The following is a 24,700-nucleotide window of genomic DNA, read 5'->3' as shown; positions in this document are numbered from 1 at the left end:
GTTATCCACGATTTGACCTACTTGAATGGTTTTTAATATGCACACTGACCAACCCAATGGATTTTTATGTCACATATTTATAATACCAGGTACACATCTGTTTAATGTATTATTTGAGAGATATTGTTACATTTAAGCATTGCCTGGATTGTAAACTCTTGTAATATTGTCACTGAGAGGAATGTTGGCATATGCATCGGTATTGCATTCAGAAGTCCTACTGCACGATATTTTTAGATTGGCTACGAGAGATACAGTCAAGGCAGATGACAGGCGTGTTATTAGTAAAATCATTACATGGCAAGGCATTTCAGAGATGCTAATGTTAACACTCTTCTGTGAGGAAGGATAGAGCTTTCAGATGGCTTTATTACTCTGTTAAAAAAATACATCAGAAATTAGGAAGAGTAGTGAAGATTTTTAATTAGTAGCTCAGTTCAGCTAAAAGAGCTTAGATAAAACACAGGTTAGTATTTTTGTTCTTTAAAGCACCTCCGTATAACTCAAATTAGCTTTGAGCTCAAAGGCATCCAAATGAGTTGTGCCTGGATACAGTATTTTAAGTAGTTGTAGTGTACCAAATTTTCTTTAACCAGCTCCTCTTTGTTCTTCTGCCTAAGGAATAGTCCTGTTAACCTTTGAAACGCGTACTTAATTTAAAGCACATTTCTAGCGTTCTGTGTGTTTTTGAACCAAAGAAACTTTAATACTAGTTACAGACCTGCTCCATTTTCAGTATTTTATGTATATAGTGGTTTTGGCAGAACAAATCAATAAGATGTTTTTCTCGTCTCTTTGATTTTTTTTTCCTCGTTCCCTTAATGATTGCCACTTTATTGCCACCTCTCTGATAACCATACAAACACAAGACATGCATATAATCCATGGCCCTGCTCTATCGTTTGCATTTTACACAAACATAATTCTTTTTCGCTAGGCTAGTATTAGGTAATTACATACAAAATGTTTGACTTTGTAGCTGAGTCTAAAAAGGTGATCGGACATAGGCTGAGCTTTGAATTCTTATAATGCATACTGAGCTTTCAAAGCCTTTACTCAAGTTAGATTTTTTAAAAGTTTATGAAATTCTAAGACACAGTATGCCTTCATCTTATCATGTAAACACTTTTTAAAGTGGAACAGTGACCACTTTCCTTGTAACAATAGATATCCTTTCGTGTTGTAATTTTTCCCATTTTTTAGCTGGATCCTGAACAAGCTGTTTACCTCCCCAAGGTTTCTCCACATTTCCATTTACTTTGTTATCAGCAGAAAGACTGAAGAACAGCGCTTCAGTAATGACATCAATACTGCACACACAGTGAGAGAGGTCATCTTGTCAAAGCTATAGAAAAATCAGATGGATTAGGATGAAACTAGGTGCAAAATAACTTTGATAGAGTCTTTTAATGTAAACAGTTTATCTGTCATTGGGTTCCATTGAAATCCCAGAGTGATGCAGCATCAGTTGTAGCCACAGCAGCGTGTGTCTTGGTAAAGAACCCACATTCCAGTGTTTAAGATCTACAGTCATGTTTTATAATTGTAGGGAAATATTTTCATTAAGCCATTAATGAAAACAGAAGCTATTAGGATAATACAGTCATTCTCCAACCTTGTCAGTCTATAACCATGAAAAATCCTTTCATGAAGATGTCTCTTCTTGCTACCTCAGTCCATTTTAATTGATACTCAAATTATTTTATTCTGCACAACACTAGTTGAAACAACCATATATCATCAACTGTGTAAAATGAATACTCCATCTTCCATTAGGCAAATCTTTGGTAATAAGAGATTTGATGGCTGACATGTCTAAGGTCATAATTCACATGGAAATGGCATAGGTTCATATCATATAATTGTTTATTATCAACAGAAGCTTTCAGTAACCACTCTCAGATCTGGGCTGAGCTTGCTACAGTTATGAGCGAAAAACATGGTACATCACTAAAATACACAGTGTTATCAAAAGCTTTTAACTTGTTCAAATTCACAGAATCTCATGTAATTGTTTCCGCACATGTTGTTATTGTGGAGGTCATCCATCGGTGAGGAAGGGGATTAATACAACCCTCAGGACAAACGGTTGCTGTAGAGTGCACAGTACTACAGATCAACACCGACGAGTTTGCCCCTGCAGGTTGCAGCCATGCAACCTGGGCTCTGGGGCAGCAGCTGCCCGGACCAGCACAGGAGCTGGAGGAGCCCCATCCCTCCCACTGACTTGCCTTTTCCATGGGTTGCCTAGTATGCACTGGCAGCTCAGTGTCTCAAAAACCCTCTGCCACAGTAGAGAAAATAATACAGGAAAAGAAAATACTGGCAGGCAGGCAGCCCTAACAGGGGGAATGAAATGCCTTAGTTGAAAAGGTGGATAAATACAGCTGCAAGAAGTCCTCTCCTCACTTCCCTACAAGTAAGCAGGTACTTCATAGCCCCTCAGCGCTATCTTAAACAGGTGCTTGTCTTGGGTTTAGTTTTTCATGCCACCAGCCTGAAGCAGCCAGGCTCTGTCATTCATACCATAAGATATCATTCACCTGAAGGAGAAGCTTTAAAAAGACCTGATGCCTTTGTCACTAATTAAATAGAGGTGGAAAGGCCAGTTGTTCCTCCGTACAGCCGTAAGGACCAGACGCTGGAGATCTGCCAGCCTTTTTGGGTTGGAAGGGAGGAAGGAGATGCAGCTTTCAGTCCACAGGACGGGTCACGTGCTCTGTGTGTGTGCATGCTTGTGCACACATTTTTTTGTAATGGAGTCTTTATTATAAGCATGGAGGAAAAATATATTTCCCCAGGGCCTCTTGCTATGTATACCACTTATGCAAAGGCCCTGTATTGTTTTGGCAGCAAGCAGAGGCAGCAGCAGGTGAGATAATTGATTGACATCAGCATTGTTGTTGTTAAGAGAAAAGCCAGACTTGACCATACTGTCCTATAAAAATAAATCTGAAGTCTGTGATATCTGCAGGCCATCTCAGTGCTCAACACTCACTAATCCGACCACATAGGAATCATTTATCTCCCTTTTCTCCTCGAAAGGAGAGTGTGATTTTTATCATGAATGCCTTGTGAAGCATTTTGGTAAAGAAAGTGTCTGGCTTTCTTACGCTGGCCATCTGCAGTGTCGCTTTTTTGTAAAAGCCCAAGCAACCGTCTGTGAACTTCAAAATCTAAATTCTTGGGAGATTTTTACACCAGTAGAGGATAGTGGTAGTGTTGGCTTTGAGACTGGGGGGGCTTGCAAAAGTCTGAAGGAGGGACTCATAGGTGGCTAGAACAAGCGTAAAGTAGGTGATGAAAAGGGCATGATAAATCTAGTAATTAGCTTCTGTCAGCCAGAATAAGGGGAGAAGAAGTGAAAGTTGATCTCCCCTGGAGGTATTCCAGGAGAACAGTAGTGAGAACTAAACACCTTAATTTTTCTTACGATGAATTCATCTGCCACTGCAAGGTTTGCTGGGGTTGGAGATGCTCCATTCTGTGCCAGCAGGATGAATCTTCCCAGAACAGACCTGTCTGCTCATAGGGACAGGTCAGGACCACAGTGTGACGGTGCAATTGATTTGGGCAGGGTGCTCTCACAGAGAGCGTGCCTGCTTTACCAAATTACCAATTTCATGGCAATACTTTTAAGTATAATTTTTGGAGCTGTGCAATTTAGTAATTGGCTAAGTCATCTGAGCAATGTACTAAACCAGACCAAGGCTGGCAAAGAGTTATTTCATGTGTGTTTACCTCTGTTACTTCTGCTGCCTGTTTGTAATCGATTTAACATTCAGTATAGATGTAATGTTCAGTATAAGTTAAAATCCTTAAAGTCTTTAGTCCTGCATAGGAAATAAATGGGCGGCATGAACAATAGCAACATCAATTCACATCTTCCCAGCACTGCCACTGCTGGTACTCTTTGACTCTGCCCTTTCGCTTCTCAAGTCTAGGGAACTATTCATTGCTATAGAGTAGGGAAGAGACTAAGGATAGGTTGGACTCTCGAAGGAATGAAATAAAGGCCTTTGCCCCAAAGGAAAATCTAAGGACATAAACTGCGAATGAGCAGGGGTGCAAGGGGCTGTTTCCAAGTTGTCTGCCTATCCTCCTTTCCATTTTGACGCAGCAAGTTATAACTCGTGTGAAAGTTGCAAAAGTAACAATTGGACATTGCACACTAAAAGTACACCTCATTATAAGACCTCAAAATATCAGCACTGTTCACCTAAGTTTCAGGGATGGAGATACAAAGAATTACTCTCCTTCTGTTAGAACTGGGAAACTGAGGAATACACAGGTTGTGGAGACTGTCTGCAGCTGCACAATGAGGTCACAGGATGTTCTTTGAATCTAGACTTTTGCTGCTTATTTCTTGAGGGAAGTTTAGAGAAGACTTTTTGTTTCTCTTATGTTTCTTGACCTTTTCTCTATTTCTTTTGCCTCCTCAAGATTTTTAATCACATGATTAACATGTTGAAATGAGGCTGTGGAGTAAACCCAACAAATAATGGATTTTTTTGATTTATTAGCCATCTGGAGGGTTGAACCAAACACACACTTTAGAAAAATCATCAGTAAATAAGACGACGACAAATACTGAGTTTTATTCCTAGCTAGATGTGTTATATTTTCACAGTAGGATTATCACCCACTAAGCCTAGATCATTTGTAATGGATTTGTAACAAATTATTTGCTAGGAAATGATGTTTCAAACCAGAATTTCAATTTAGAATTTTTTTCTTAAACGTGGACCATTCAGTACAATTTTCCCAAATTTTTCTGTCACCAGGGCTTTATATTTGTTTTCCAAATAAAACAATTCTTATGAAAAATCAGGCCTAGCTCTAGCCAGGAGTTCTGCTCTCAGCCATAGAACTCAAGTCAATTGGTATTGTCAGAGTATTTAAATCTACTAGACTTCATGAGACATTGATTAGCATTTGTAAAGCAACTTGACAGTGTTTTGTAGGACTACAAAAGTAGAATCAGTAGAATTTGTAATGTCATATTACAATTTCTCCTTTGTTGGGTGGAGGAGTCAAAATTAGTACAATTAGCAACTTCCCACCAAAAACATTTTTGGAAGAATCCAGCGTATATCAGAATAATTGGGGAAGGAAGGCACTGTTTCAAGCCTCTTCTGTCAAGGTATATTGGTACTAAAGTCCTAAAATAAGCATACATGATATGTGAGTTATCTTTGAAATAAGTCTGTTCACTGACAGGTAGCCTTAACAGTTTGTTGTAAAGTTCACCAAAGACACTGAGTAAACTGAAGCCTGTGCGACAAAAGCAACAATGTTCACAGTACCCACACTAGCTAACTTAAAACCGGCTCAGGTATGTCTACACAAGCAAAAAGCACTCCTCAGAGTGTAGTACATACTCAATGTGTGTAGCTCTCTTCTTCATTTTTTTAAAAAAATACAGAATAGTCCTTCAAGAATGGGAAGTGGCCACGTTTTTCGTAGCACGCTTCCTTAGTTTGATTTCCACCATTGGCCTGATGGAAACTTAGGGATTTGGGAAAAAATGCTGACAAAAGCCCAAATATATCTGTGTTGTTGCTCAATTAAAAGCAGTTCACTTACATCAAGGATGAAGGTGACTCCTAACCCACAGACAGACTGTTTTAGATTTGGTCACTTAAACTCTGTTTTTCATTTTACCCAGCCTCCACTGCACCAACTGAAATTAAATTTCCAATATTTCAAGTATCCTTGAGCATCTCTCTGTGAAGCCATGGAGGTTCCTTGAGCATCTCTCTGTGAAGCCATGGAAGTTACTGCATTGCTCAAAGCAATGATGAGAAGCTCTCTGTGGTTCATACACTGCGAGAGTTCAATGAACCATTCTGATCTGTAGATACCACATGCTTGGTGACCTGATATTTCAAAAAATGGATCTTAGCTGATCCATCCCACATGTTTGGCTTCTGAAGGAAAAATACTCATTTTTAAAAAATACAACACGATGAAGAGAGTATCTTCTCCATTGTTTTTGGTCCTAGATACAGTAACATAGGGCTTTTTGTCCTTGAGGTGTGACTGACCCGGAACATCACACACAGAATCTCAAGTACAAGGTTGCCAACTTCATGTCAAAGGCAATTAGCAAGAAAGAAATACAATTTCCTCTGTTGACATTAGGGGACAGGTAGAGGAGAGTGTAACCAATGAAGTAAAGAAGGAAAAAAAAAAAAGGAACACAACACACATATTTATGCATGTATCATCACATACTAATCCTTCAGCCTTTGGGTTTGGGCTTTCTGATTTCCAGCACAATTCTGGATGGTTTGGTTGCTGCACACTACATTCTTCTCCTCCACAGGAAGTCATAGTCAGCACCAACTGTATCATTAGAGAATCAGAGCACAATACAGTGCAGTTGAGAAGTAGTGGGTTTTGGTTCGTTATTTAGGATCATAGGTAAGGCATTCTGTATAAATAAGAGCATGGTATAACTTCCAAGACAAATTATAATCTATGAAAAAAGAGAGAGAGAGAACTATAAATATAACTCAACTAATGTGGAAAGTGTCTTTGTTTTTATTGGATTGTTGAATTGGGTCTCCGAGGAGCCTTTTCTACACCTACAGGACAGGAGAATAGCATGTTGGGTTGTAAACTTACTTGTGTTGAGTCACGTAGCTATTCACCCAAGCATACAGAGCTGGTTAGAAAGTGAGAGGTTAAAATAAGTTAGATTTGCAGCAGCTCATAGAAAAAGTTCAAGCATGAAGGCCTTCCTTCTTCTGCCAACATGTTCAATGGCATGAAGTGCCATCTGTCTCACCCTAAGAGACTCTCTGAGGCTCAGCAATTGCCTTCTTAGGTGGCTGATCAATCCTTCTGAATGAAGAGGGTGAGAAGGCATTCTTAAAAAATACTTTTTGTCTATTTTACTTTCTCAAAATCAAATACTTTTCCCTGAAAATCCTGGATTTTCAGTTATGCAATGGAAAATACATATTTTCTTTGGATAGCAGACACTTCCCCTGTAACACTTGACCAAAAATCTAATTTGCCTTCTGCAGATGCCAGTTATTTTACTGTGATATTTTTGAGCCAGCCTCTTGTCAGTTCATTCTCCTTAGGTCTTTGTGATGTAGGAAGGTTGTGCTGACTGGAGTACTTTTTCTGGTTCTTTCTATCCAAAAGGCAGTCTGGTAATTGATAGTGACAAAGAAAAGCATCATTTTTCACATTTTGCAGTCCTTGTGGACAATCTAGAAGCAGTTTGTGCTTATTCCCATGTTTAATCTTTTGTGTAATAGTTAAATACCTGCTAACTAAGTTTATGGGTATATCCACACTGCAGATAAAGTAAAGCACAATGCAGGTGGTTCTTGAACTAATGCTAAAACAACTAGCACCAAAATCAGGTGTAATGCAACATAAGAGGTAAGAGTCATTCACAGTTATAAAAGTCATGGGAAAACATTCCTGGGCGAATACTCTCTGATGGATGCTCCTCTGTATCTTACTGCTTTTCATGTATTCTTCATCTTCCTCCTTCCTATTCAACACTAGAGTCAGCTGTTGAAATAAGGTCTTAGAGAGCAGAGACACAATTATGGAAAGGCCATAATTGTAAAAAAAAAATCAGAAGGAAATTACAAATTAAAGTGGAATGATTGTCTAGTTCACTCTGGCTTCCATTTTCTAATCATCCTAAATTATTTTAATGCATGTTTTCAAGCTCAAAATTAGCAAAGGTCCCATGATGTAATTCTCCTAACACCCATTGAATATTACATTATACCAGTCCAATTTCATTCCAATCTTTTGCAACATCATCTCCCACTCAGGGCACATGTATCGTGGTTTAGGGACCTCCTACCTGCTCTGTTTCTAGATGGTACTTTTAATACATGAAGTTTAGGAGTCTTTGTGGAGTTAAAACCAGATTTTTATTTGTAAAGGCCTAGGAATATAAGATAAAAAAAATAACTCTTAAAACATGTTTGTCTTTGAAATATCTTAAATTAATAATCAAAAGCTCGCATCAAGTCTAAAACAAATCAAACTCAGTCATGAAGATGAGAAACAGGAATTATTAACTGAGTAGCAAGGCTGATGGAGGCTCAATGAGATCATTTTGTTCAAAGATTAAAGGCGATGAACACTGAAATAGTTGAGGAGGATGGCTATGAACACATCTGACTAGAGCTGCTAAATTCAGTAATGATCAAAAGTTAATTACCAAAGCAGAGAGAACTACTCAACACAGACAATTTGAGTCAATAGCTAAGCAGCCCAGAAAAAAAGTAATTTGGAAGAAGTATTTTCCTATAATGAAGTTATATAAAAGACGAACATTTCAAAGAAACCTGCCTAAAACAAGATTGCATTCTTCCTGATCAGAGAAAAATAATTAGCTCTAAAAGACAGACCTGCTGCACACCAAATATTTTCAAACAATATGTTTCTGCATCAAAGCTTAATGCATGGAGTTACTCAATGTCACTTTGATTTTGCCTTCCTTTATCTTCTGCCACTGGGCATGCTCATGATATCGCAACAAATACGCTTTGAAAAATGAATGAGCAGCACCTACAAGACAAATAAAAGCAGAAGGCCAGATCCTGCATTTCTTTCTCAGATGGAATCCCTGACATTTATTCTGTGCTGTGTTTAATATCACCATGGTCCCACTCAGAGGCAAACTGAATCATTTGTAATAGGAAATGACCAGTTGCTTGATCATCCAACATTAAACTAGGCTGGCATGTAGATTAACCTGAGCATTTGAAATATTTGTTTAAAACTCTGTATGAGTGAGCATGTGTGTGAAGGATACTGTCCCTCCAGCATGTGCCTTTTCTTAAGAGTTAGGAAAGTACCTTCTCCCAGTAACAAAGGGAAAAAAATGTGGAAATTCTCCATGTGAAAATCTAAGGAAAGATATGTGCTAGAATGTTCATGGTCCAAGAAAATAACATATATCTATAATTCTTTCTTCCTAAAGCTACCACATTTCTTTCAGGGTAAACAGTTGGCATCAATGTAGCTAAGCATCCAGTTTAGGCTCTGTTCTTTAATATTCTATGACTTTGACATTGCCAGTTCTCACTCCCTGAAATATCTTCATCTTCTTTAATCTTTCATGTAAACAGTTTAGCTCACACCATCACGCACATGCTCTCCAGAATATCTGCTGCTTTACTTTGTATTAGAATCGACTGCATTATTATTGTTTACTTGTGATCCTAGACACTCTCCACTCTTCTGTTTTCTTTTCTTTAACTGTATTTTGATACCAGGTTTTGTGTAGTGATTTTTGAATAATTCAGGGGGAAGAAATCTGATTTAGATGCAAGTTTCACATGCTTGAACTCAGAATTGTTATGGTCCAGCTATTTGGTATATAGAAGGGTCAAGCAAAATATCACTGTACAGTCAAAAAAACTTCTGCCATTGTGGAAGGCTGTTTATGAGCTTTAAAAATAATTTTAGTTCCCTGCAGGATGGGACTAAAACTTGGCATTTAGTGGGAGGCTTGGGAAACTGAAATGCCATTTTTGATGGTGTTTTAATCCATTTTAAATGAAGCATTTGTGTGTTGTTACATGTAGTTTATTACTCAGAAGGATTTCTTAATAACATGCTTCTGAGTCTGCATTTGCACGTGGCAGCTGAAAAAGGGAGATTTGGGAGAGGATCATTGGAAAGAGGCACAACTCACATTATCTCACTAATGAGGCAGGGACCCCATTTCATCATAGGCTTGTTTGAGAGGACATAATTAGGTTTGGGTCTGTAACACTTACTTGTGCAATCTTAAGTTTAGCATTTCCTGAGATTTAAGTGTTTTATTTAGCAACCCTACTGTACAATTAATATAATTGTTTCCTATCATGCATTCTTTGATTTATTCTTTAGGTGGAAAACATAATCCAGATGAAACAAAGACATTTTTCTTCACACGCTGGGATTGCGGTTGCCCCATCTCAGCTCTCACAAGCTCTAATTCTTTCTACCAAATTTTAAACTCATTATTAGGGATTTCCATGGGTTTAAACACAGATTTTATCCTTGCTGTGATTGGAGGCAAAAGTGGCAAAACAGCAGGTATTTTGAAAAACTACCCCATTGTAGAGCCCAAAGGAAAACTCATTCTGGCAAAATTTGGAACCCAGTTGTGCAGGTCCCAGAGGTTTCAAAAGTTAGTCAGTTTTCATAAAGGATTTAATTCCTCAAGGGCTTACATGAGCATTTTTCAGGACCACTAATATTAGCAGTTCCTATGTGGGAACCATTTTATTCCCATCCCTAAGCAGAGCAGAGGTTAAAGTTCCTCACCAAAACCCTTCTCTTCAATTTTGGTAGGCTTTATAAAAATATCTCTGAAGGTAATTAAGCACTAAAACTTTCCTTACTGTAATAGGTTTATGGATCAGTTGTCTTAATTCTGCCTTTCACCGCTATCCGTGCTTGTAATCTCACTAACCATCTGACCGCTTTCCACATTTAAATCTATTACAGTCTGGTTCTGCAAATGCTAGGACGAATTCTCTGAAATGATACGACAACACTAGTTTATCTGGAGGTGATATTTCAAGCCCTCTTGCTTTAAAACGTTATTTACCTATTCTGAAAAAAATCAGAGGGGGGATGCAAGGTTGGTTCAGATTACATAATTATGCCACGGAAGCATTAAAAAAAAAAATCTCCACTAAAATCTCGAGCAGCTTAACCAGTGTGATAGACTGGCGCGGCTCTGCCATCGGTGCCCCCAGCTGTGTTGCTTAGCAACATTTTAATTCAAGAAGAATCGAAGGAGATGAAATCCCCGTGGAGAGGGAAACAGAAATAAGAGGGCCGTTGACAGATGATCTGAGTTGTTTCTTCTAATATACTGTGAAGATCACTGGCTCTTTTCATGAATGATAAATGGACTGTACACAGATCAATGGGTTCAGCAATAAACTGGAACCAGGCTCCATGTCTGAGGTGGTGCAGGCCGAGAAGCCCAAAGATTTACTCATTTAGATGATGTGGAGTGTGTTTTCTCAAAGGTTTCACAAAAGGAAATTGATCTGAACATTTGGTCATTCCTTGCCCTTTTCTGTTGTTGGCGAATAAAAACTGTTTTGGAGACGGAGTCTGTTCTTCCCTTTATTTTTTCCTGTTGTTGTTCTTGTTCCAGATATGGACAGATAGCTTGTGACAAAGGGGCCAGACCTCAGAGCGGGAAATGAAGTAATCGTCCTGGATGAGCAGTTCCTAAACACTCGTGGCCATTAAAAATAAACAGACCACACTGATATCACAAACTGGGGCAGAAGTTTTTAAAACCTGTAGTGCTATCTCTCTGAAAGGGTCCAGCTCCTGCCGCCCTCTGCCCCGGTTGTGGTGGGCTGCCGGTGTGCGCGCTTCTGAAGAGCATCTGCGGGTTGATGTTTGCTCGCAGCTTGGTTGTGCTTTGGTGTATTGCTTAATTGTTTGTTTCCCCCACCCCTCTTCTGTTTACAGGCTGCTGAAAAGACAAAATTGAGAAACATTCCTGTAAAGTAAGTTATTTTTATATCCATTTGAAAATGCAAGTTTAACGTTGTTGTTGTCTACAATCACTAAAAAGACTAGGACAGTAAGAAGGGCAATGAAGGAGATAATAGAATTCAAGTTGTCCCTAATCATAGCTATAAAAAGGTCAGTATCTTTGAGGAAAGCTTTCAATGTGTCCCTAATGATTGTACTCCCCAAGTTTCATCCAGTTTCCATAAATTAATGTGTTGTCTATGAATAGCTGCCAAATAATATCACGATCATACTCAATACATAGTGCTCCTAGCCTTGGGGAGGTTTGTACATGCTAAAAAGATTATGATTTTTAATTGCAATCCTTGAGAAGGTCTGACAGGGGGGAAATAACTAGGAATGTGCCAAATGATTTCTAGACACATGGGAATATTTTGCACCTATGTATCAAGGCTTTGCCATCCTGTTGATTAAGAGCTCTTTCTCACTCTGTGTGTGCGTCTCTCTCACACCATGCACACACGTATGTTTCTGCTCTTTACAGTAGGGCTCTGTGAAGGATGAGCAAGCTACCAGGGAGCAATTTCCTGGGCATTTTATGAGAAGTTCTTAAATCTTAGGGCACTAGCGGCAACACTCAACCATATATCATTGAATTAAGAAAGTTGCTATATACGTGTCCTGGCTCTTTGAGACAAGGCACTTTCAGTTAAAGCTACCAGCAATCAGTGGTTCTGTTTAAATAATGAATACTCCAGTCTTAATGGGCTCTTATGTACCAATAAAACACATATTTTTAGCTTCAGTAGGTGATCATTGCAGTTTAACTAAGTCCCAGTAACTGTATATTCCTGTTACAGACAGAGGAAATGTTCTTATTTTTATAGTAGTTTGCTGATCATGCTGGCTTTTGGACTGGAGTGGTTTTGTATTTGTAAGAACATGCACTGACAGGACTCACAAATCATTGTGTTTTAGCACACATAACAAAAGAATACAGTTCTACTTCTCACTTGGCTTCCATCGTGTATAGTCATTTACACCTTATAAAGTGAACACGAAATGTGTATGAACACTCCTTGGAGTGATTAGGCAAGATGCAAGATAGTCATAAATCACCCTCTCTTTATGTTTCATTCAATCTGATAAAAATTAGAAATAGGATCCAGCAGGGACCTGATAGCACATGAAACTTCTAATAAGACAAGGGACCTTTCTTGCCTACAGGGCTAGTTCAAATTCAGTGCAAGCTGAATTAAAGTCATTGTTAGCTGGTGGTTGTTTAATAGAGAGTGTGAAATGAGCTGTGTTTTCACCTCACATTCTAGAGGATCCAGGAGTTTCAAGGTGATGAGAGTCCTGGAGAACAACTCCAAAATAATCATTTATCACTCATGCACCCTTTTTTTTAATATTTTGAGTCAAATTCTCAGGAATGGCTCAACTGAATTGAGTTTTCCCACATATAACAGAGATATTGAGCCTTGCAGTCATTAAACAGAGTGTATGTGACACTGATGCCCAATTAATCCACCAGAAAGATTCGGGAGTGTGGGGGAAAGGATGATTTAGGTTAAATCATTCCTTTATGGGACTTGAGTAAGTGTAACATTTTGGAATGGAAGAAGGCCAGATGGACAGTCTTGCTCTTTCCACCTACATGTGCATATTTCACCCTGTCATGTTTCCCCCAACTGGTTGTTTAACTTCTTTTTGACTATGTTCATGGTGGCAGCTTCAATTAGTACCCTAGGGAATCCATTATACATGTTAATTACACTCTGCATAACAAAACAGCTGAAAAATCTGCGTAGTATTTTTCAGTGACATGTAACTATTTAAGGTACCTGTATACAATTATGATTGTATGCTAAAATATTACCTCTCAGGGCAAAAGTAAGAATAGTGTCTTTAAGATATAGTAGTAGATATGGATTGCATTTATATAAGCATCACAGCCACACTTGGTACAGTTCAGGCTTGTCTAGCTTTTAGTCGTTGCTTTTGTAGCTCTCAAATGTCAAAGAGAATTTCACTTGAATTTTAATGTTCTTCAGCTATGCAAAATAAAGTTAGTAGCTTCCATTGTCATAAGGGCTGAAAGCTGTACAGATTCCTTCTGCCATATGTGACTTATCACATACATTTTTAAAAACACATTTCTGTTATTAAGACATATGTGATAGTACACTTCTGCAAATGTGAATTGCTTTTGGCTAAAAGCCATGCACTAATAAGTTGAGTTGAATCTAACTGCATTTGACATCTGTTACAATATATATATATATCTTTTTACATATATAAATATATATATAAAATATTCGCAGTTGTCATTAGCATAAAAAAATTTCCTTGATTTTATGTTGTGCTGACATAGTTCTTGTGTCCCAAAACTGGAATCAGAAATCACTCCCTTTTAAAGACTATGGTTTATATAGAGTCCTTGGACAGGGCCTAATAGTGCCACTATTTAACATATTAGTTTAGGAGCATGACAAAGATTTCTGTAGAAATGGTCTATTTACTTTTCATTGCTCAGTTTATTAATGTTGCTGGTTTAATGTTCGGGAGGAAGTTTACTGTTCTTTTTTGTTCTGTTGAATCCCTCCAGCACTTAACACTTATAGAGGGGAAAAAACCAAGGAAGTTTCCTTATTACAGTTCAGTAAGGCAGCCAAGCAGCTCGTTTCTTAACGTCCAAGTGTCTATAGGTGCTTAGACTAACTGGTGTGAACTTCCTGACCAAGGTAATGCAGGTGGCATTTGGCTCCTTCAGAAGGCTCGGTCTCAATTCCATGTTGCTTGTAGCACTGCAAGACAAAACACATCCATAGAAAATCATCTTTATGTATCGGTAGCATCATCTGACGTAATATACTATAAATAAGCACACAGAAAATAGCTAAGAAGTCTCTGTGTCTGCAGAACTGATGTTTTGGGTTGGGTTTTTTTTTGGGGGGGTGGAAATAGTGCAGTTACTTTTCCAAAAACATAAGACCTTCTTCTGGCTGTATGTGGCACCAAGGTGGCCCCAATAACTGCAGAATCCATTACATTTAATTTATTTATCCTCTCCTGCCCTTGTCATATAAGGAGCACTTGCTTTCTCCCATTGATTTTATCCATATTTACATTGAGAGTCTGTAGTAGAAAAGGGATTTCCTGGATGCAGAGTCTTAGATACTTTCTTACTTACTTGCTGGTCCTTATCATGCTGTTCCTATCCCTGAGTCTGAAAGAGGTAACATGACTTAAACAAGTTTACCCTGTGGAGGGTTTACGATTTCTAAAGAGCTGTTACATGAGAAATGGTTTTGAATTAGGACACATCCAGAGGAAATAATCTTCTATATACCCTGTGATTTGATGGAAGAGGGGGAGAACAGCGATATCATTAAAATTTAATAGCAGCTTTGTTTTGAAACCCAACTGATGATCACTTTTCCCAGATTTTTTTCCAGGCTTGGGTAGGCGATGGGAGCCCCCATCAACATGGAGCCTAGAGGAATCATGTTCATGTTGACTTGGACCACATCACTTGTCTTTTATGAGTGGGTTGAGCTGCAGGATCCCCTCAGATCCAGGCACGGTCAGGGTTAGGCCTCACTCTCAAGTACAAGTACGCTTGGCTTGGCAGCCTGTACATTAACGTAGACTGAAGGTCAGCCAACCCAGTGCTTTATCTCTGTCAGTGGCAGAAGGTGGGAGAAGAAGAACAGCAATTGCGGAGGCATCCTCCACAGGGAGTATCCTCCCACCTTCCTGCACACAGCTTTTTACACTTCCATAAACGCACGTCCTGTGTTTAAGAGGTATCAATGGACTTATCCTCCATGCAAAATTTCTTTTGAAATCTGTTTATACTTCTTGTCCCCACAACATCCTGTGGCATTGAGCACCATAGTGTGTGAAAAAAATAGTCTTTTGTCTGTTTTAAACCCTTTTCCTCATATATTCACTGGAATCCACGCAAGTAGTTATTCTTACACAAAAGAGCAAATGATTACTCACTGTTCTTCGTTCCTGATATTACATATCTCTGTCATATAGACCAAGGAGTCTTCCTACTCAACAGCCACTAATAATGCTGTTTTCCCTCTAAGTGTGTGAGCCCACCGGTGAGCTAACATAGACACAAGGCACGTCTCTCTGCATTTGGGAAAGGAAGACTGTGTGTCTACTAGTCAGGCAGAGACAGTGGTTAGGAAGAGAACTAGTTTCTTTTCACTGTTTTCCATATTAAAGAGATGAGTTCTTTGCATGGCAATGCCCTTCTGACTAAGGACTGGATATAATGTCACTCTTAAACGAATGCCTCAGATTACAGTCCTTTATGAAAATGGCCAAATGGATTCCTTGGGAAAATGTGGTCAGGTGAAAGAATGATTTGGCTAAAACCTGATGTCATCCAACACTATGAAATACAACAGTTTTGTAAGAGAGAAATTAGATTTTTTAAATGGAAAATGAATACTTTTAAGAGTGGTCCATGTAGTCCATAAACTGATGTAGAACTGTGAGAATATTGGAATTGACTTCTTGCTTCAGGGAAGAAAACATTGCCTTCCTTGAGTGTCCTTTATACTCTCTTCTTTTATAGTCCCTTTAAAATCTTCAATAGAAAGCAATGGCATTTTCCCCAAACACCTGCATATGCTTAAATTTGCTGTGGATTTAATGACTTCCAGATACATGTTTTGGGATTATAGCTTGTGTTAAAATCCCGCTGCTTTTTATATTTTCAAAATATATTTGTTTTCCCTCAGCCACAAGTTTGTTAACCAAAAAGGCTTCTGGTGTTTATTGTCTTTTCCTGCCATAAAACTCATCTTCTCCTCAGAAGGGCATCTGACTTGGTATGGTTTTCTGTCCCAACCATCATTGGAAATGCAATCCATTAACATTTGATATCTTGACATTTCAATTGACCTCTCATTTGCAAAGCGCAGTGGTATTTTTCATGGCCTTTTCATCCTTGATTATACATGGAATAGGAGTGACTGTTTCTACTGACTGCACTTTAAAAATATCTTTGTTTTACCAGCTGGAGTGGCACCTTGTTTTCCCTCCCTGGATAGACCTTATTCTGCATGGAAGGTCTGAGGTCTAAGCAAGTCATGCAGAGCCAGAGGATTTTCTTATTGACTCACTAAGCGGGAGGGCAAGCAGGTCAGACTCCGAGGGTCAGTTAATGTATGCTGTAATAGCAGTAACCATAAACAGATCTTTTGCTCCCGTTGGCAAAAGTGCAGGCCAGTGGGCTGGCTCTGAAGGCTGGTTTGTTTTTAACCAGTCAAATCAGGCACTTGTAACCAACAGTGGTGCAAAAGGGGCAGTGTGCCATTGGTACACATGTTCAGCTCTTCCACTGCAGTGTATCTCCTGTCCTGTGTTTAAAAAAAGAAGAAAAAAAGGGTGTCATGTCTAGATTGAAAAAGCCTCCTATTCATGGATAATTGTATGGGAGGATGGCCATCTGTACATATATGCATGTGTATATATATGTACATACATGTATACATAGGCACCTATGGACATTTGTGTTATGTGTATGTAAAGGACATTTGCTAAAGGACTTAAACCACTTCTAAAGAAATGAAAAGCCCAAACCTGCTATAACTCTCATTCGCAGTAAAACTCCCAAGCAATTTCCACACCGCCACCTGTTAGTCTCTGCTTCTAAACCTTCCTTCCCATTGTTTCTCCTCAAACTGTTTCTGGCAAACTACTAAGTCAGCCAGCACCAATTCAATTAGTTCTAAAAATCCATTACAACATAGTGCCTAAACTGCCTGCCCATATTCATTTCTCAAAGAAATCCATTCATATTTATGTTTTAATACTTTAAGTCTAGCGTGCGAAAGCACTCAAATCCCCAGTAGAAATCCAGGAAAAAGCCTGCTTACAGGCAATTATAGACAATGTTCTTTAGCCCCTGATCCTCCTAGTCTGTCCACTTAGGCATCTACACAGGTGCAGAGTTCGGTCAATGGGATCAGTTTATTGCACCAGCAATAAAGTCCCTCCAAAAATTCACAAAACCCCCAAATGCCACTGATTCTGCAAGTTGGGCCACGTGGTAGAGTCTGTACAGACATGCAATACTCACAGCAGGGTCGGCACCTGGAGTATCACTATGAAAACCAATACGCATATACTACTGTTGGTTTCCAGTGAATTTTATTTCGGGGGGCTGTGTTTCCTTAGCAGAATGTGAACTCTAGAAATGTTGCGAAGGATTATTTTACTCTTACAAGTTAAAGGTTAGTGTTGGAAATGGATTATAGAACTGCCGCTTTTAAACTGTTTGCAAAGAGACACATATTAAACAATAAAGTCCCTCCAAAAATTCACAAAACCCCCAAATGCCACTGATTCTGCAAGTTGGGCCACGTGGTAGAGTCTGTACAGACATGCAATACTCACAGCAGGGTCGGCACCTGGAGTATCACTATGAAAACCAATACGCATATACTACTGTTGGTTTCCAGTGAATTTTATTTCGGGGGGCTGTGTTTCCTTAGCAGAATGTGAACTCTAGAAATGTTGCGAAGGATTATTTTACTCTTACAAGTTAAAGGTTAGTGTTGGAAATGGATTATAGAACTGCCGCTTTTAAACTGTTTGCAAAGAGACGCACATATTAAATCCTTTTTGATGATATCACATTAATCCCTAAATACTGATTTTTATGTAAATTTTGACTCTTGCAAAGCTCTGACAATTCAGCTGTCCCCATGTGGTTTTATCAGAGCTCAATTGCTCCTTTAGATCTTTTTTCCTTTTTGCAGTATCTTTTGCTTTATTCCAAAGTCATCACAGCAGCTGGAAGATGTAGTACTTTGGACATAAAATAATAAGTCTATTTAATATTTTACCTTTATTTTCTGAATTTGTTCCTGTGACACATCTTGTTAGATATATTTTTATCAGTCCGAAAGATAACCACAGTAGGGCTATTTTTATCTCTAGGGAAATGATGCATGATAACTACTGGCAGGGCCCAAAACAGTAAATCAGTCCTGTTCCAACCACAGAATGTATTAAAAGTCTGTAGCCTGTGGTAATAAGTTATAATTTAGTTGACTAGCAGTTTGTTTGGACTTAAAACTGTACAAATGAGTCACGTTGGCTGAATCCTGAAATATAAAATAGTTTGTGCTTTATTAAGGTTTCCATCTACCACCACAACAGGTACCTAGAGAGAACACACATTTTTCAAATGGACGCAATACATTTTTATAGTGAAATGCTTCCGTCTTGATTGTATAATTTATAGTAGATGGTTAAATTACCACATGTCCTGTGTAGTGCACAATGTTTGCTTACAAGACAATGAGATGAACAGACTCTGAGAGCTCATTCATCTAATCTCTTACAAATCTGAGCACGCACCATCAATACCAAGCACCACTGGCTGTATCCAGCCACCAGGCGCCCCTCAGCTGCCAAGCCAGGCATGTTGCTCAGTAGCCATCACAGAACTTCAGACAGCTAGAGAAACCTTCTCTGTTGTGTATTTTTATTTACGGAGACATGTATATGCCAGTTGACCAAAGCTAATCATGCATTTGTGTAAAATTTGCCAGGAGTCTTGCAGCTGGACAAAAATAAGTATTTTCATTTTAACTGGGTCACTTTTGTTATTTTTCAAAACAACATTTTTACACCTTCATTGTGATACAGCTTGTCAAGATTAAATTTAGGTCAATTTTTAAAAGTTGTGAAAAACTGAAAGTTTGAGCCAAACAAAACCTTTTTTTGCCTGATTCCTTCTTTTGACAGAAAAAAAAGTTAGTTAAGGTCAATATTTTTTTTCCCAGTTTTAGCATGTGTCTGCTGTTGATCAAAGGAGTACCCGTTCTTCTCTCCTCACTCATGCTGTGGTTTTGATCATTTTAGATTTTATATTTGTCTTTCTGGTTATTATTTTTAATTTTAAGTTACTTAGCATTTGTTCAAACAATTACTGTAAGTGTTTGCTTTGGGCATTGTATTAAGTAACAGCTGTTTTCTAACTACCTGTGATCTTTTTTAAATTAATGCTTTAAAAATGTGCTTCTGAGCAATTAAGATACTGCAACCAAGCAACAAATGCTAGCAAAATTGAAGAAAAGGCCTGATCCTGGTATAAACAGGAGTACCTGTTCTGCTGGTTTCAGTGCCGCTGGCTTCAGATCTCATACCCCTGAATTTCACTGTTCTGCCATTTTTGTGCTGCTGGAAGATAAATAACTCCAGGTGAAGTTCCCTGCCTTGGAGAGCCTGGTAAGAGGCAGTGGATAAAGCTACCAGGCAGTGGGATTTCACTGAAGCTGTCAACAGTATCTTTGAAATCTGTAGGCCTGTGTCTGCTCTCTTTTGGACTGCAAAACTCCACTAGTTTCACTGGCATTTCTCCTAATTTTACCTTGGTGTGAGAGGGGAGAGTGAAGTTTCCTTGCTCTTTCTGGCTTGTGGCCTCATGGTAATATATCTAATAGGTTTCCTCTGCCTTGCAGGGCCATGAAAATAGGGCAGAATAAAGGTGGTCCTCCTTGCTATCACCTTTTATATATCCAAAAAAAAGTGCCTGCCAGCAAACAGTCCTTTACTTTGGCAGTAAGTAAGTGACATGAAAGAAAAACAGGTGTCTTTCAAGCATTTATTTTTTTTAAATACAAGTACAAAGAAATAATGATCTTGTGCTAAGTGAGAGAAGTAGAAAAAAAATCCAGTCATTTAGGATCGATGAATACGAAAGAAAGGCAAAAGCTAGATAATGTTTCAGGAAATAACACTGCTACAAGGTTAATTTTGCCTAGTACAACATTTCCTAGTATTGAATTGCCTGATATGCTCCCTCAGGGATTGCTCCTGCGCTTGCAATAATCGAGGCTGATTTTATTGGAAAATCACCTCTGGATGAGAGACATACTCTAGAGAGAACTTTGCATGGGTACAAATAGGTTTTTGGTGCCAGTGCCATGTTGCCCAGGCCAGCACAGTTATAGTTCCCAATCTGTCTGTGCATTCAAGCAGCAAATTCATTAGCAACCCTTCTGGCAGGATAGAAAAATAGACATATTAGGGAAATTTACTTTGAATTGTTTTCAGGATTTGTTGGATAACAGTTCAGTAATCAAATTGCGCCTCCTAACAAGAGCATTAAATATTTTTATTAATAGTGGCAGGGAAGCTGCAGATATTCCTTTAAGTGCAGAACACTTTACCGTAACGCTATGTGACTTGCAAAGATCATGGATGAAAGAAGAGATTAGCATAGTTGGAGCGGGGGTGCTTGTAATGTCGGAGCTGATTTTTGTTTTGTGTTGTATGTCGAGGCTGTGTTGAGTCGCGTAACTCTCACATTACAGATGTAATATATGTTCAAGTATCGGCTCATCCATCAGACCCTGCCAGTTTGCTGGCTCTTTGATTGTAGAAGTGGGCCATATCTTGACAGCGCTGTGCTCTCTCTAACTATGGGACCTAAGTTCAGATATATGCAGCGGCTTCCAGGCCTTGTCAAGTGGAAACCGAGCATATTGTAAACAGAGCGTGTTTTGCCTCCAGCTGGGAGGAGGGACACGTGGAGCGCCCGCGTACGAGGGCCCTCCGCTGACCTTGGAGCGACTTTGAGTGTGGGGAGTCTGGAGGAGCGCTGGGAAAAGGCTGATTCAGAGAGACAGATGAGTGAGGAAGAAAAATCAAGGAGATTGGCACAAGGACGGTGGAAAAAAATCTTTCTAAAGAAAGCAGGAAAAATTTTTCCACTCAAGGCCAACACCGAGCCCTTATAATCAGGCTTGTCTGGCCACACACCAACAGTAGCGAGAGAAAAAAATACTGCATGCAGCTTGCAAGCTAAGGTCTGTGCAAAAGCTAGTGTTCTGCCGGGGGGAAAAAAGAGCATGGACTGAATTTATTAAAGAATAAATTACACTAAGCTCCAGGAACTGACAGGGTTAAAAATTAGGATTGTAAAAAATAATCTGTATACTCTGTTTCCTAATTCCTGTTGTCTTCATGATTGTTTCACTGTGAAGAGGAGAGCCACCCTTGGTATCAATCATAGTAAGCTATTTAGACACAGAAATAAGTGGCATATGGCTTAGCACTTTTGGGTCTAGCAATCAAGTAGCAACCTTCTGCAATACAACTGTAGTTCGATTCCCAATGGGCTTCACTTTGATGATTAGATATATTGAGTTCCCTGTGTCATTCAAAGACAGCAGAATTTCATACAAGTTGGTGTTAGCTTCCTCTCACTTCATTTCAATTTTCAATAACCAGTGTCATCACATGTAACAGTTTCTTCGTAATGGAACTTCATGTCGAATCAGATTTGTCTTTCAAGTGAAAGAGCGCTGTGAAAAGTCTTCTGAAATACTGATCTCTGGAAAAATTCTTACCACAGTGAAAATGGGGAGAGATTATTTATTTATTTCTCCTAAAGATGCTTTGGTGCCCAGTCCCCAGATCATTCAGGAATACTCAGGAAAAAAGCTTTAGTATTGCATTTGGGGATGGTATTAGCATTCTTTACAGGACTTACCTGAGGTGCTTGCTGAAGTCATTGTTGCGCTAAGTAAATAGAAATATTTGTTCAGTCATATTTGAAACCAAAACTATGATATTTAAAGCCAAGTTCTGTGTAAGTGGAGTTATATCAGAGGAGAATTTGGACTTCAGATATTAATTGATACCTTTGTATTTCAGCACGGCAGCTGTTAAATACTAACGTGCTTCGCTGACACAGAACTGCTCCTTTCGTGGTACTTACCTTCTCTCCATCAGCTCAGCCCCTGTCCCTGGGCAGTGGAGAGGTGTCTGTGCAGGCAGATGGAGGGAGGCAAGTGCTTTGCCCACTGGAGGATGAAGGCATGGGCCCTCCTGGAGGTCAGGGCTATAGGGAAGGGAGGGGAGAATCTCAAAGAGTAAGCAGCCCAGAACGTGCATCATGGTGAGTGTAAGCCTGCAAGTCAAGTGTCTGCCGGTTCTGTCAGGGATATTTCTGGAGAAATCTGGTGTCTTGGAGAATCTTCTACCCATGCCAGTGCTTGAAGCTACATCCTTCCCAAAGGGCTGCGATCTCAGTTCTCTCTTTGGTCCCCCTTCTCCGTAAGATTTCCAAAATGGAGGAACTCTTTGAAGGTCCACCTGTGTCACACAACCTGTACATTGAGATTCGCCTGGCAGCTTACCATTTAGCACCTCCCACGCATACGGATTGTGCCAGATAGCGTAACAGCGCAAGCAGTGTTTTTAAAAAGTAAATTCTGGGTCACACATTCACAATGAAGCACTTGCTGTAATTCACAATTAGTCTTAATATGCTGTAAGAAGAGCAACTGCAAACGAATGTCTCACAGCTTTATAAGGCCGACATTTATCAAGCAGCAAAGATGATATGGCTGTCTGTATCACATATCCAAGACTGCCCATCCCATAGTTTTATTTCTTGGCAGTTTCCTACAATTTTGTGAAATATTTTTTTAATGTGACAAAGTCACTTCAATTACACAGTCATTATAAGTTTTGCCAAGGTTGACTATGGATCGTTTTGTGTTCATTAGAGCACAAAATTAGAATTTTCATTGCAGCAACTGTAAACAGTATTGGCTCAAAGGAGTCAAGCTTTCTTCCCTCCATAAAATCTTGGATAAGCTATAACTGAAGACTTCCATGTTTTTTTGACAGATTTTAATTTTTTTTTTAAACTGCCTTCTGGGTTGTTGGATTTTTTTCTTCTTCTTTCTAGCCCTTGATATATTTGTTTGATTGAATAACTAGTTCCCTTCAAAATGATGACATTGCCACTATGTGCATGAACAAGCAGGTACACTCAGTGTGTTTCTAAGGCTGTGAATATATTATTTCTTCAAATTCTTAAATATTATAGCTTGGTGCTTGTCACTTTAGACCCAGTCAGGGTTGTAAAAGCCATAAATGGTCTTCAGGAAATAACCGTGTTTCAGAAAATACTTCATCATCTGCTTAAGTCCCACTAAGCCCCATTAAGCTTTCACTTAAGTAATCTCAGATTCATTACTTAATTAATAATTAAAGTTTCTATTTAATATTCTCATGAATTTATGGATATATATGATTGAGTTTGCTCGTCATGCTGATGTAAATATAAAGAAATTGCATCAAAACCCATCATTTTATATATGCAAAAATTAAGCAAATAGGAAATAAATCCAGCACAGAGTGTTTCAAGCAATGGAGAAAAAGCAGAAGAGTTTCCAATAAATTCCAGGCTTTCGAAATCTGTCTGGAACAGATGAAAAATAGGACTACCTCTTCTTGTCTGTATTTAGAAAAATAAGTAAGATCCAGAAAAGCATCTTGAAGAGAAGGAGATTACATTTTTCGCTTGATTTTTGTAGTAATTTCTTTTAGGTTAATTTAACCTTCTTATTGCTGATTTAGCTCACTAGAAACAATAATCTACTAAGTAGTGGGAGACTGCTTAGTAGAAAATATAACCAAAATGTCTCATCTGCTATTTTTTTGGGCTGAAGGTGAACCTACGCTGCTCTACCTTCCTTCTCTGTATCAGGATTAGAGAGTTTGTGCTGCTCCTCACTTGTGATTCAGTTGGAGGAATTTCCAGGCTTTGTTTTTAACCTAATGTGTATTTACAAGGAAGGAGAGACAACAGAGACTATTAAGAAAGTAGCAAAGAATTTCAACAGACATCCCTGTCAGAGCTTGCACAGCAGCAATCCTCTGCCTTGCTCCTACAAATCCGCAGAGTGCGTGCATCTCATGGCATGTGGCATGCTCGTGTCTTGCCAATGGGATGCCCAGTCCTTAGCAATTTTTTTTTTTAGGTATAATATGCCATGATAATGTCATTCAGGATAAGATATGTCAGCAAATGCGCCAACAGGCTTTATCAGCTTATACCTCTTAGCAAAACCTGGAGCTACAGTGAATGGGGACAGCAGACATACAGCAAAGAGATATCTCTTCCTCTTAAAGAAATGTGTTTAACAAGATTATGTACTATTTGCATTCCAAATTTGCAATTAGCACCCCATGAACACACAATGAAATCATCCAAGTGGCAGATAATGTGTTAGATATATGTAGTTAGACTTTTCTAGATTAAACACACTATTAGCTATGTGGTAGCACAGCTACAGTAATACATTTTATAGAAATCAATGTAATCTGAATAGTATGAGACCTCATTGAAATATGCAGTGACAGCACAGAAGTCCAACCG

General features: G+C 38.9%; 1 protein-coding gene across 1 annotated transcript in view; it reads left to right on the top strand.

Annotated features, from left to right (window-relative positions):
- Positions 1–24,700, top strand: part of AFF2 (AF4/FMR2 family member 2) — a 251,957-nt gene that overhangs the window by 160,827 nt on the left and 66,430 nt on the right. Inside the window, exon 8 of the mRNA XM_019471047.1 lies at positions 11,476–11,513. Coding sequence (XP_019326592.1) covers positions 11,476–11,513 — 38 coding nt within the window. The remainder of the gene's footprint in view (positions 1–11,475; positions 11,514–24,700) is intronic.

This window comes from Aptenodytes forsteri, unplaced genomic scaffold (genome assembly GCF_000699145.1).
Source record: "Aptenodytes forsteri isolate BGI_AS27 unplaced genomic scaffold, ASM69914v1 Scaffold143, whole genome shotgun sequence".
NCBI classification, from domain to species: domain Eukaryota; kingdom Metazoa; phylum Chordata; class Aves; order Sphenisciformes; family Spheniscidae; genus Aptenodytes; species Aptenodytes forsteri.
This window is presented reverse-complemented; position numbering and strand designations above follow the sequence as displayed.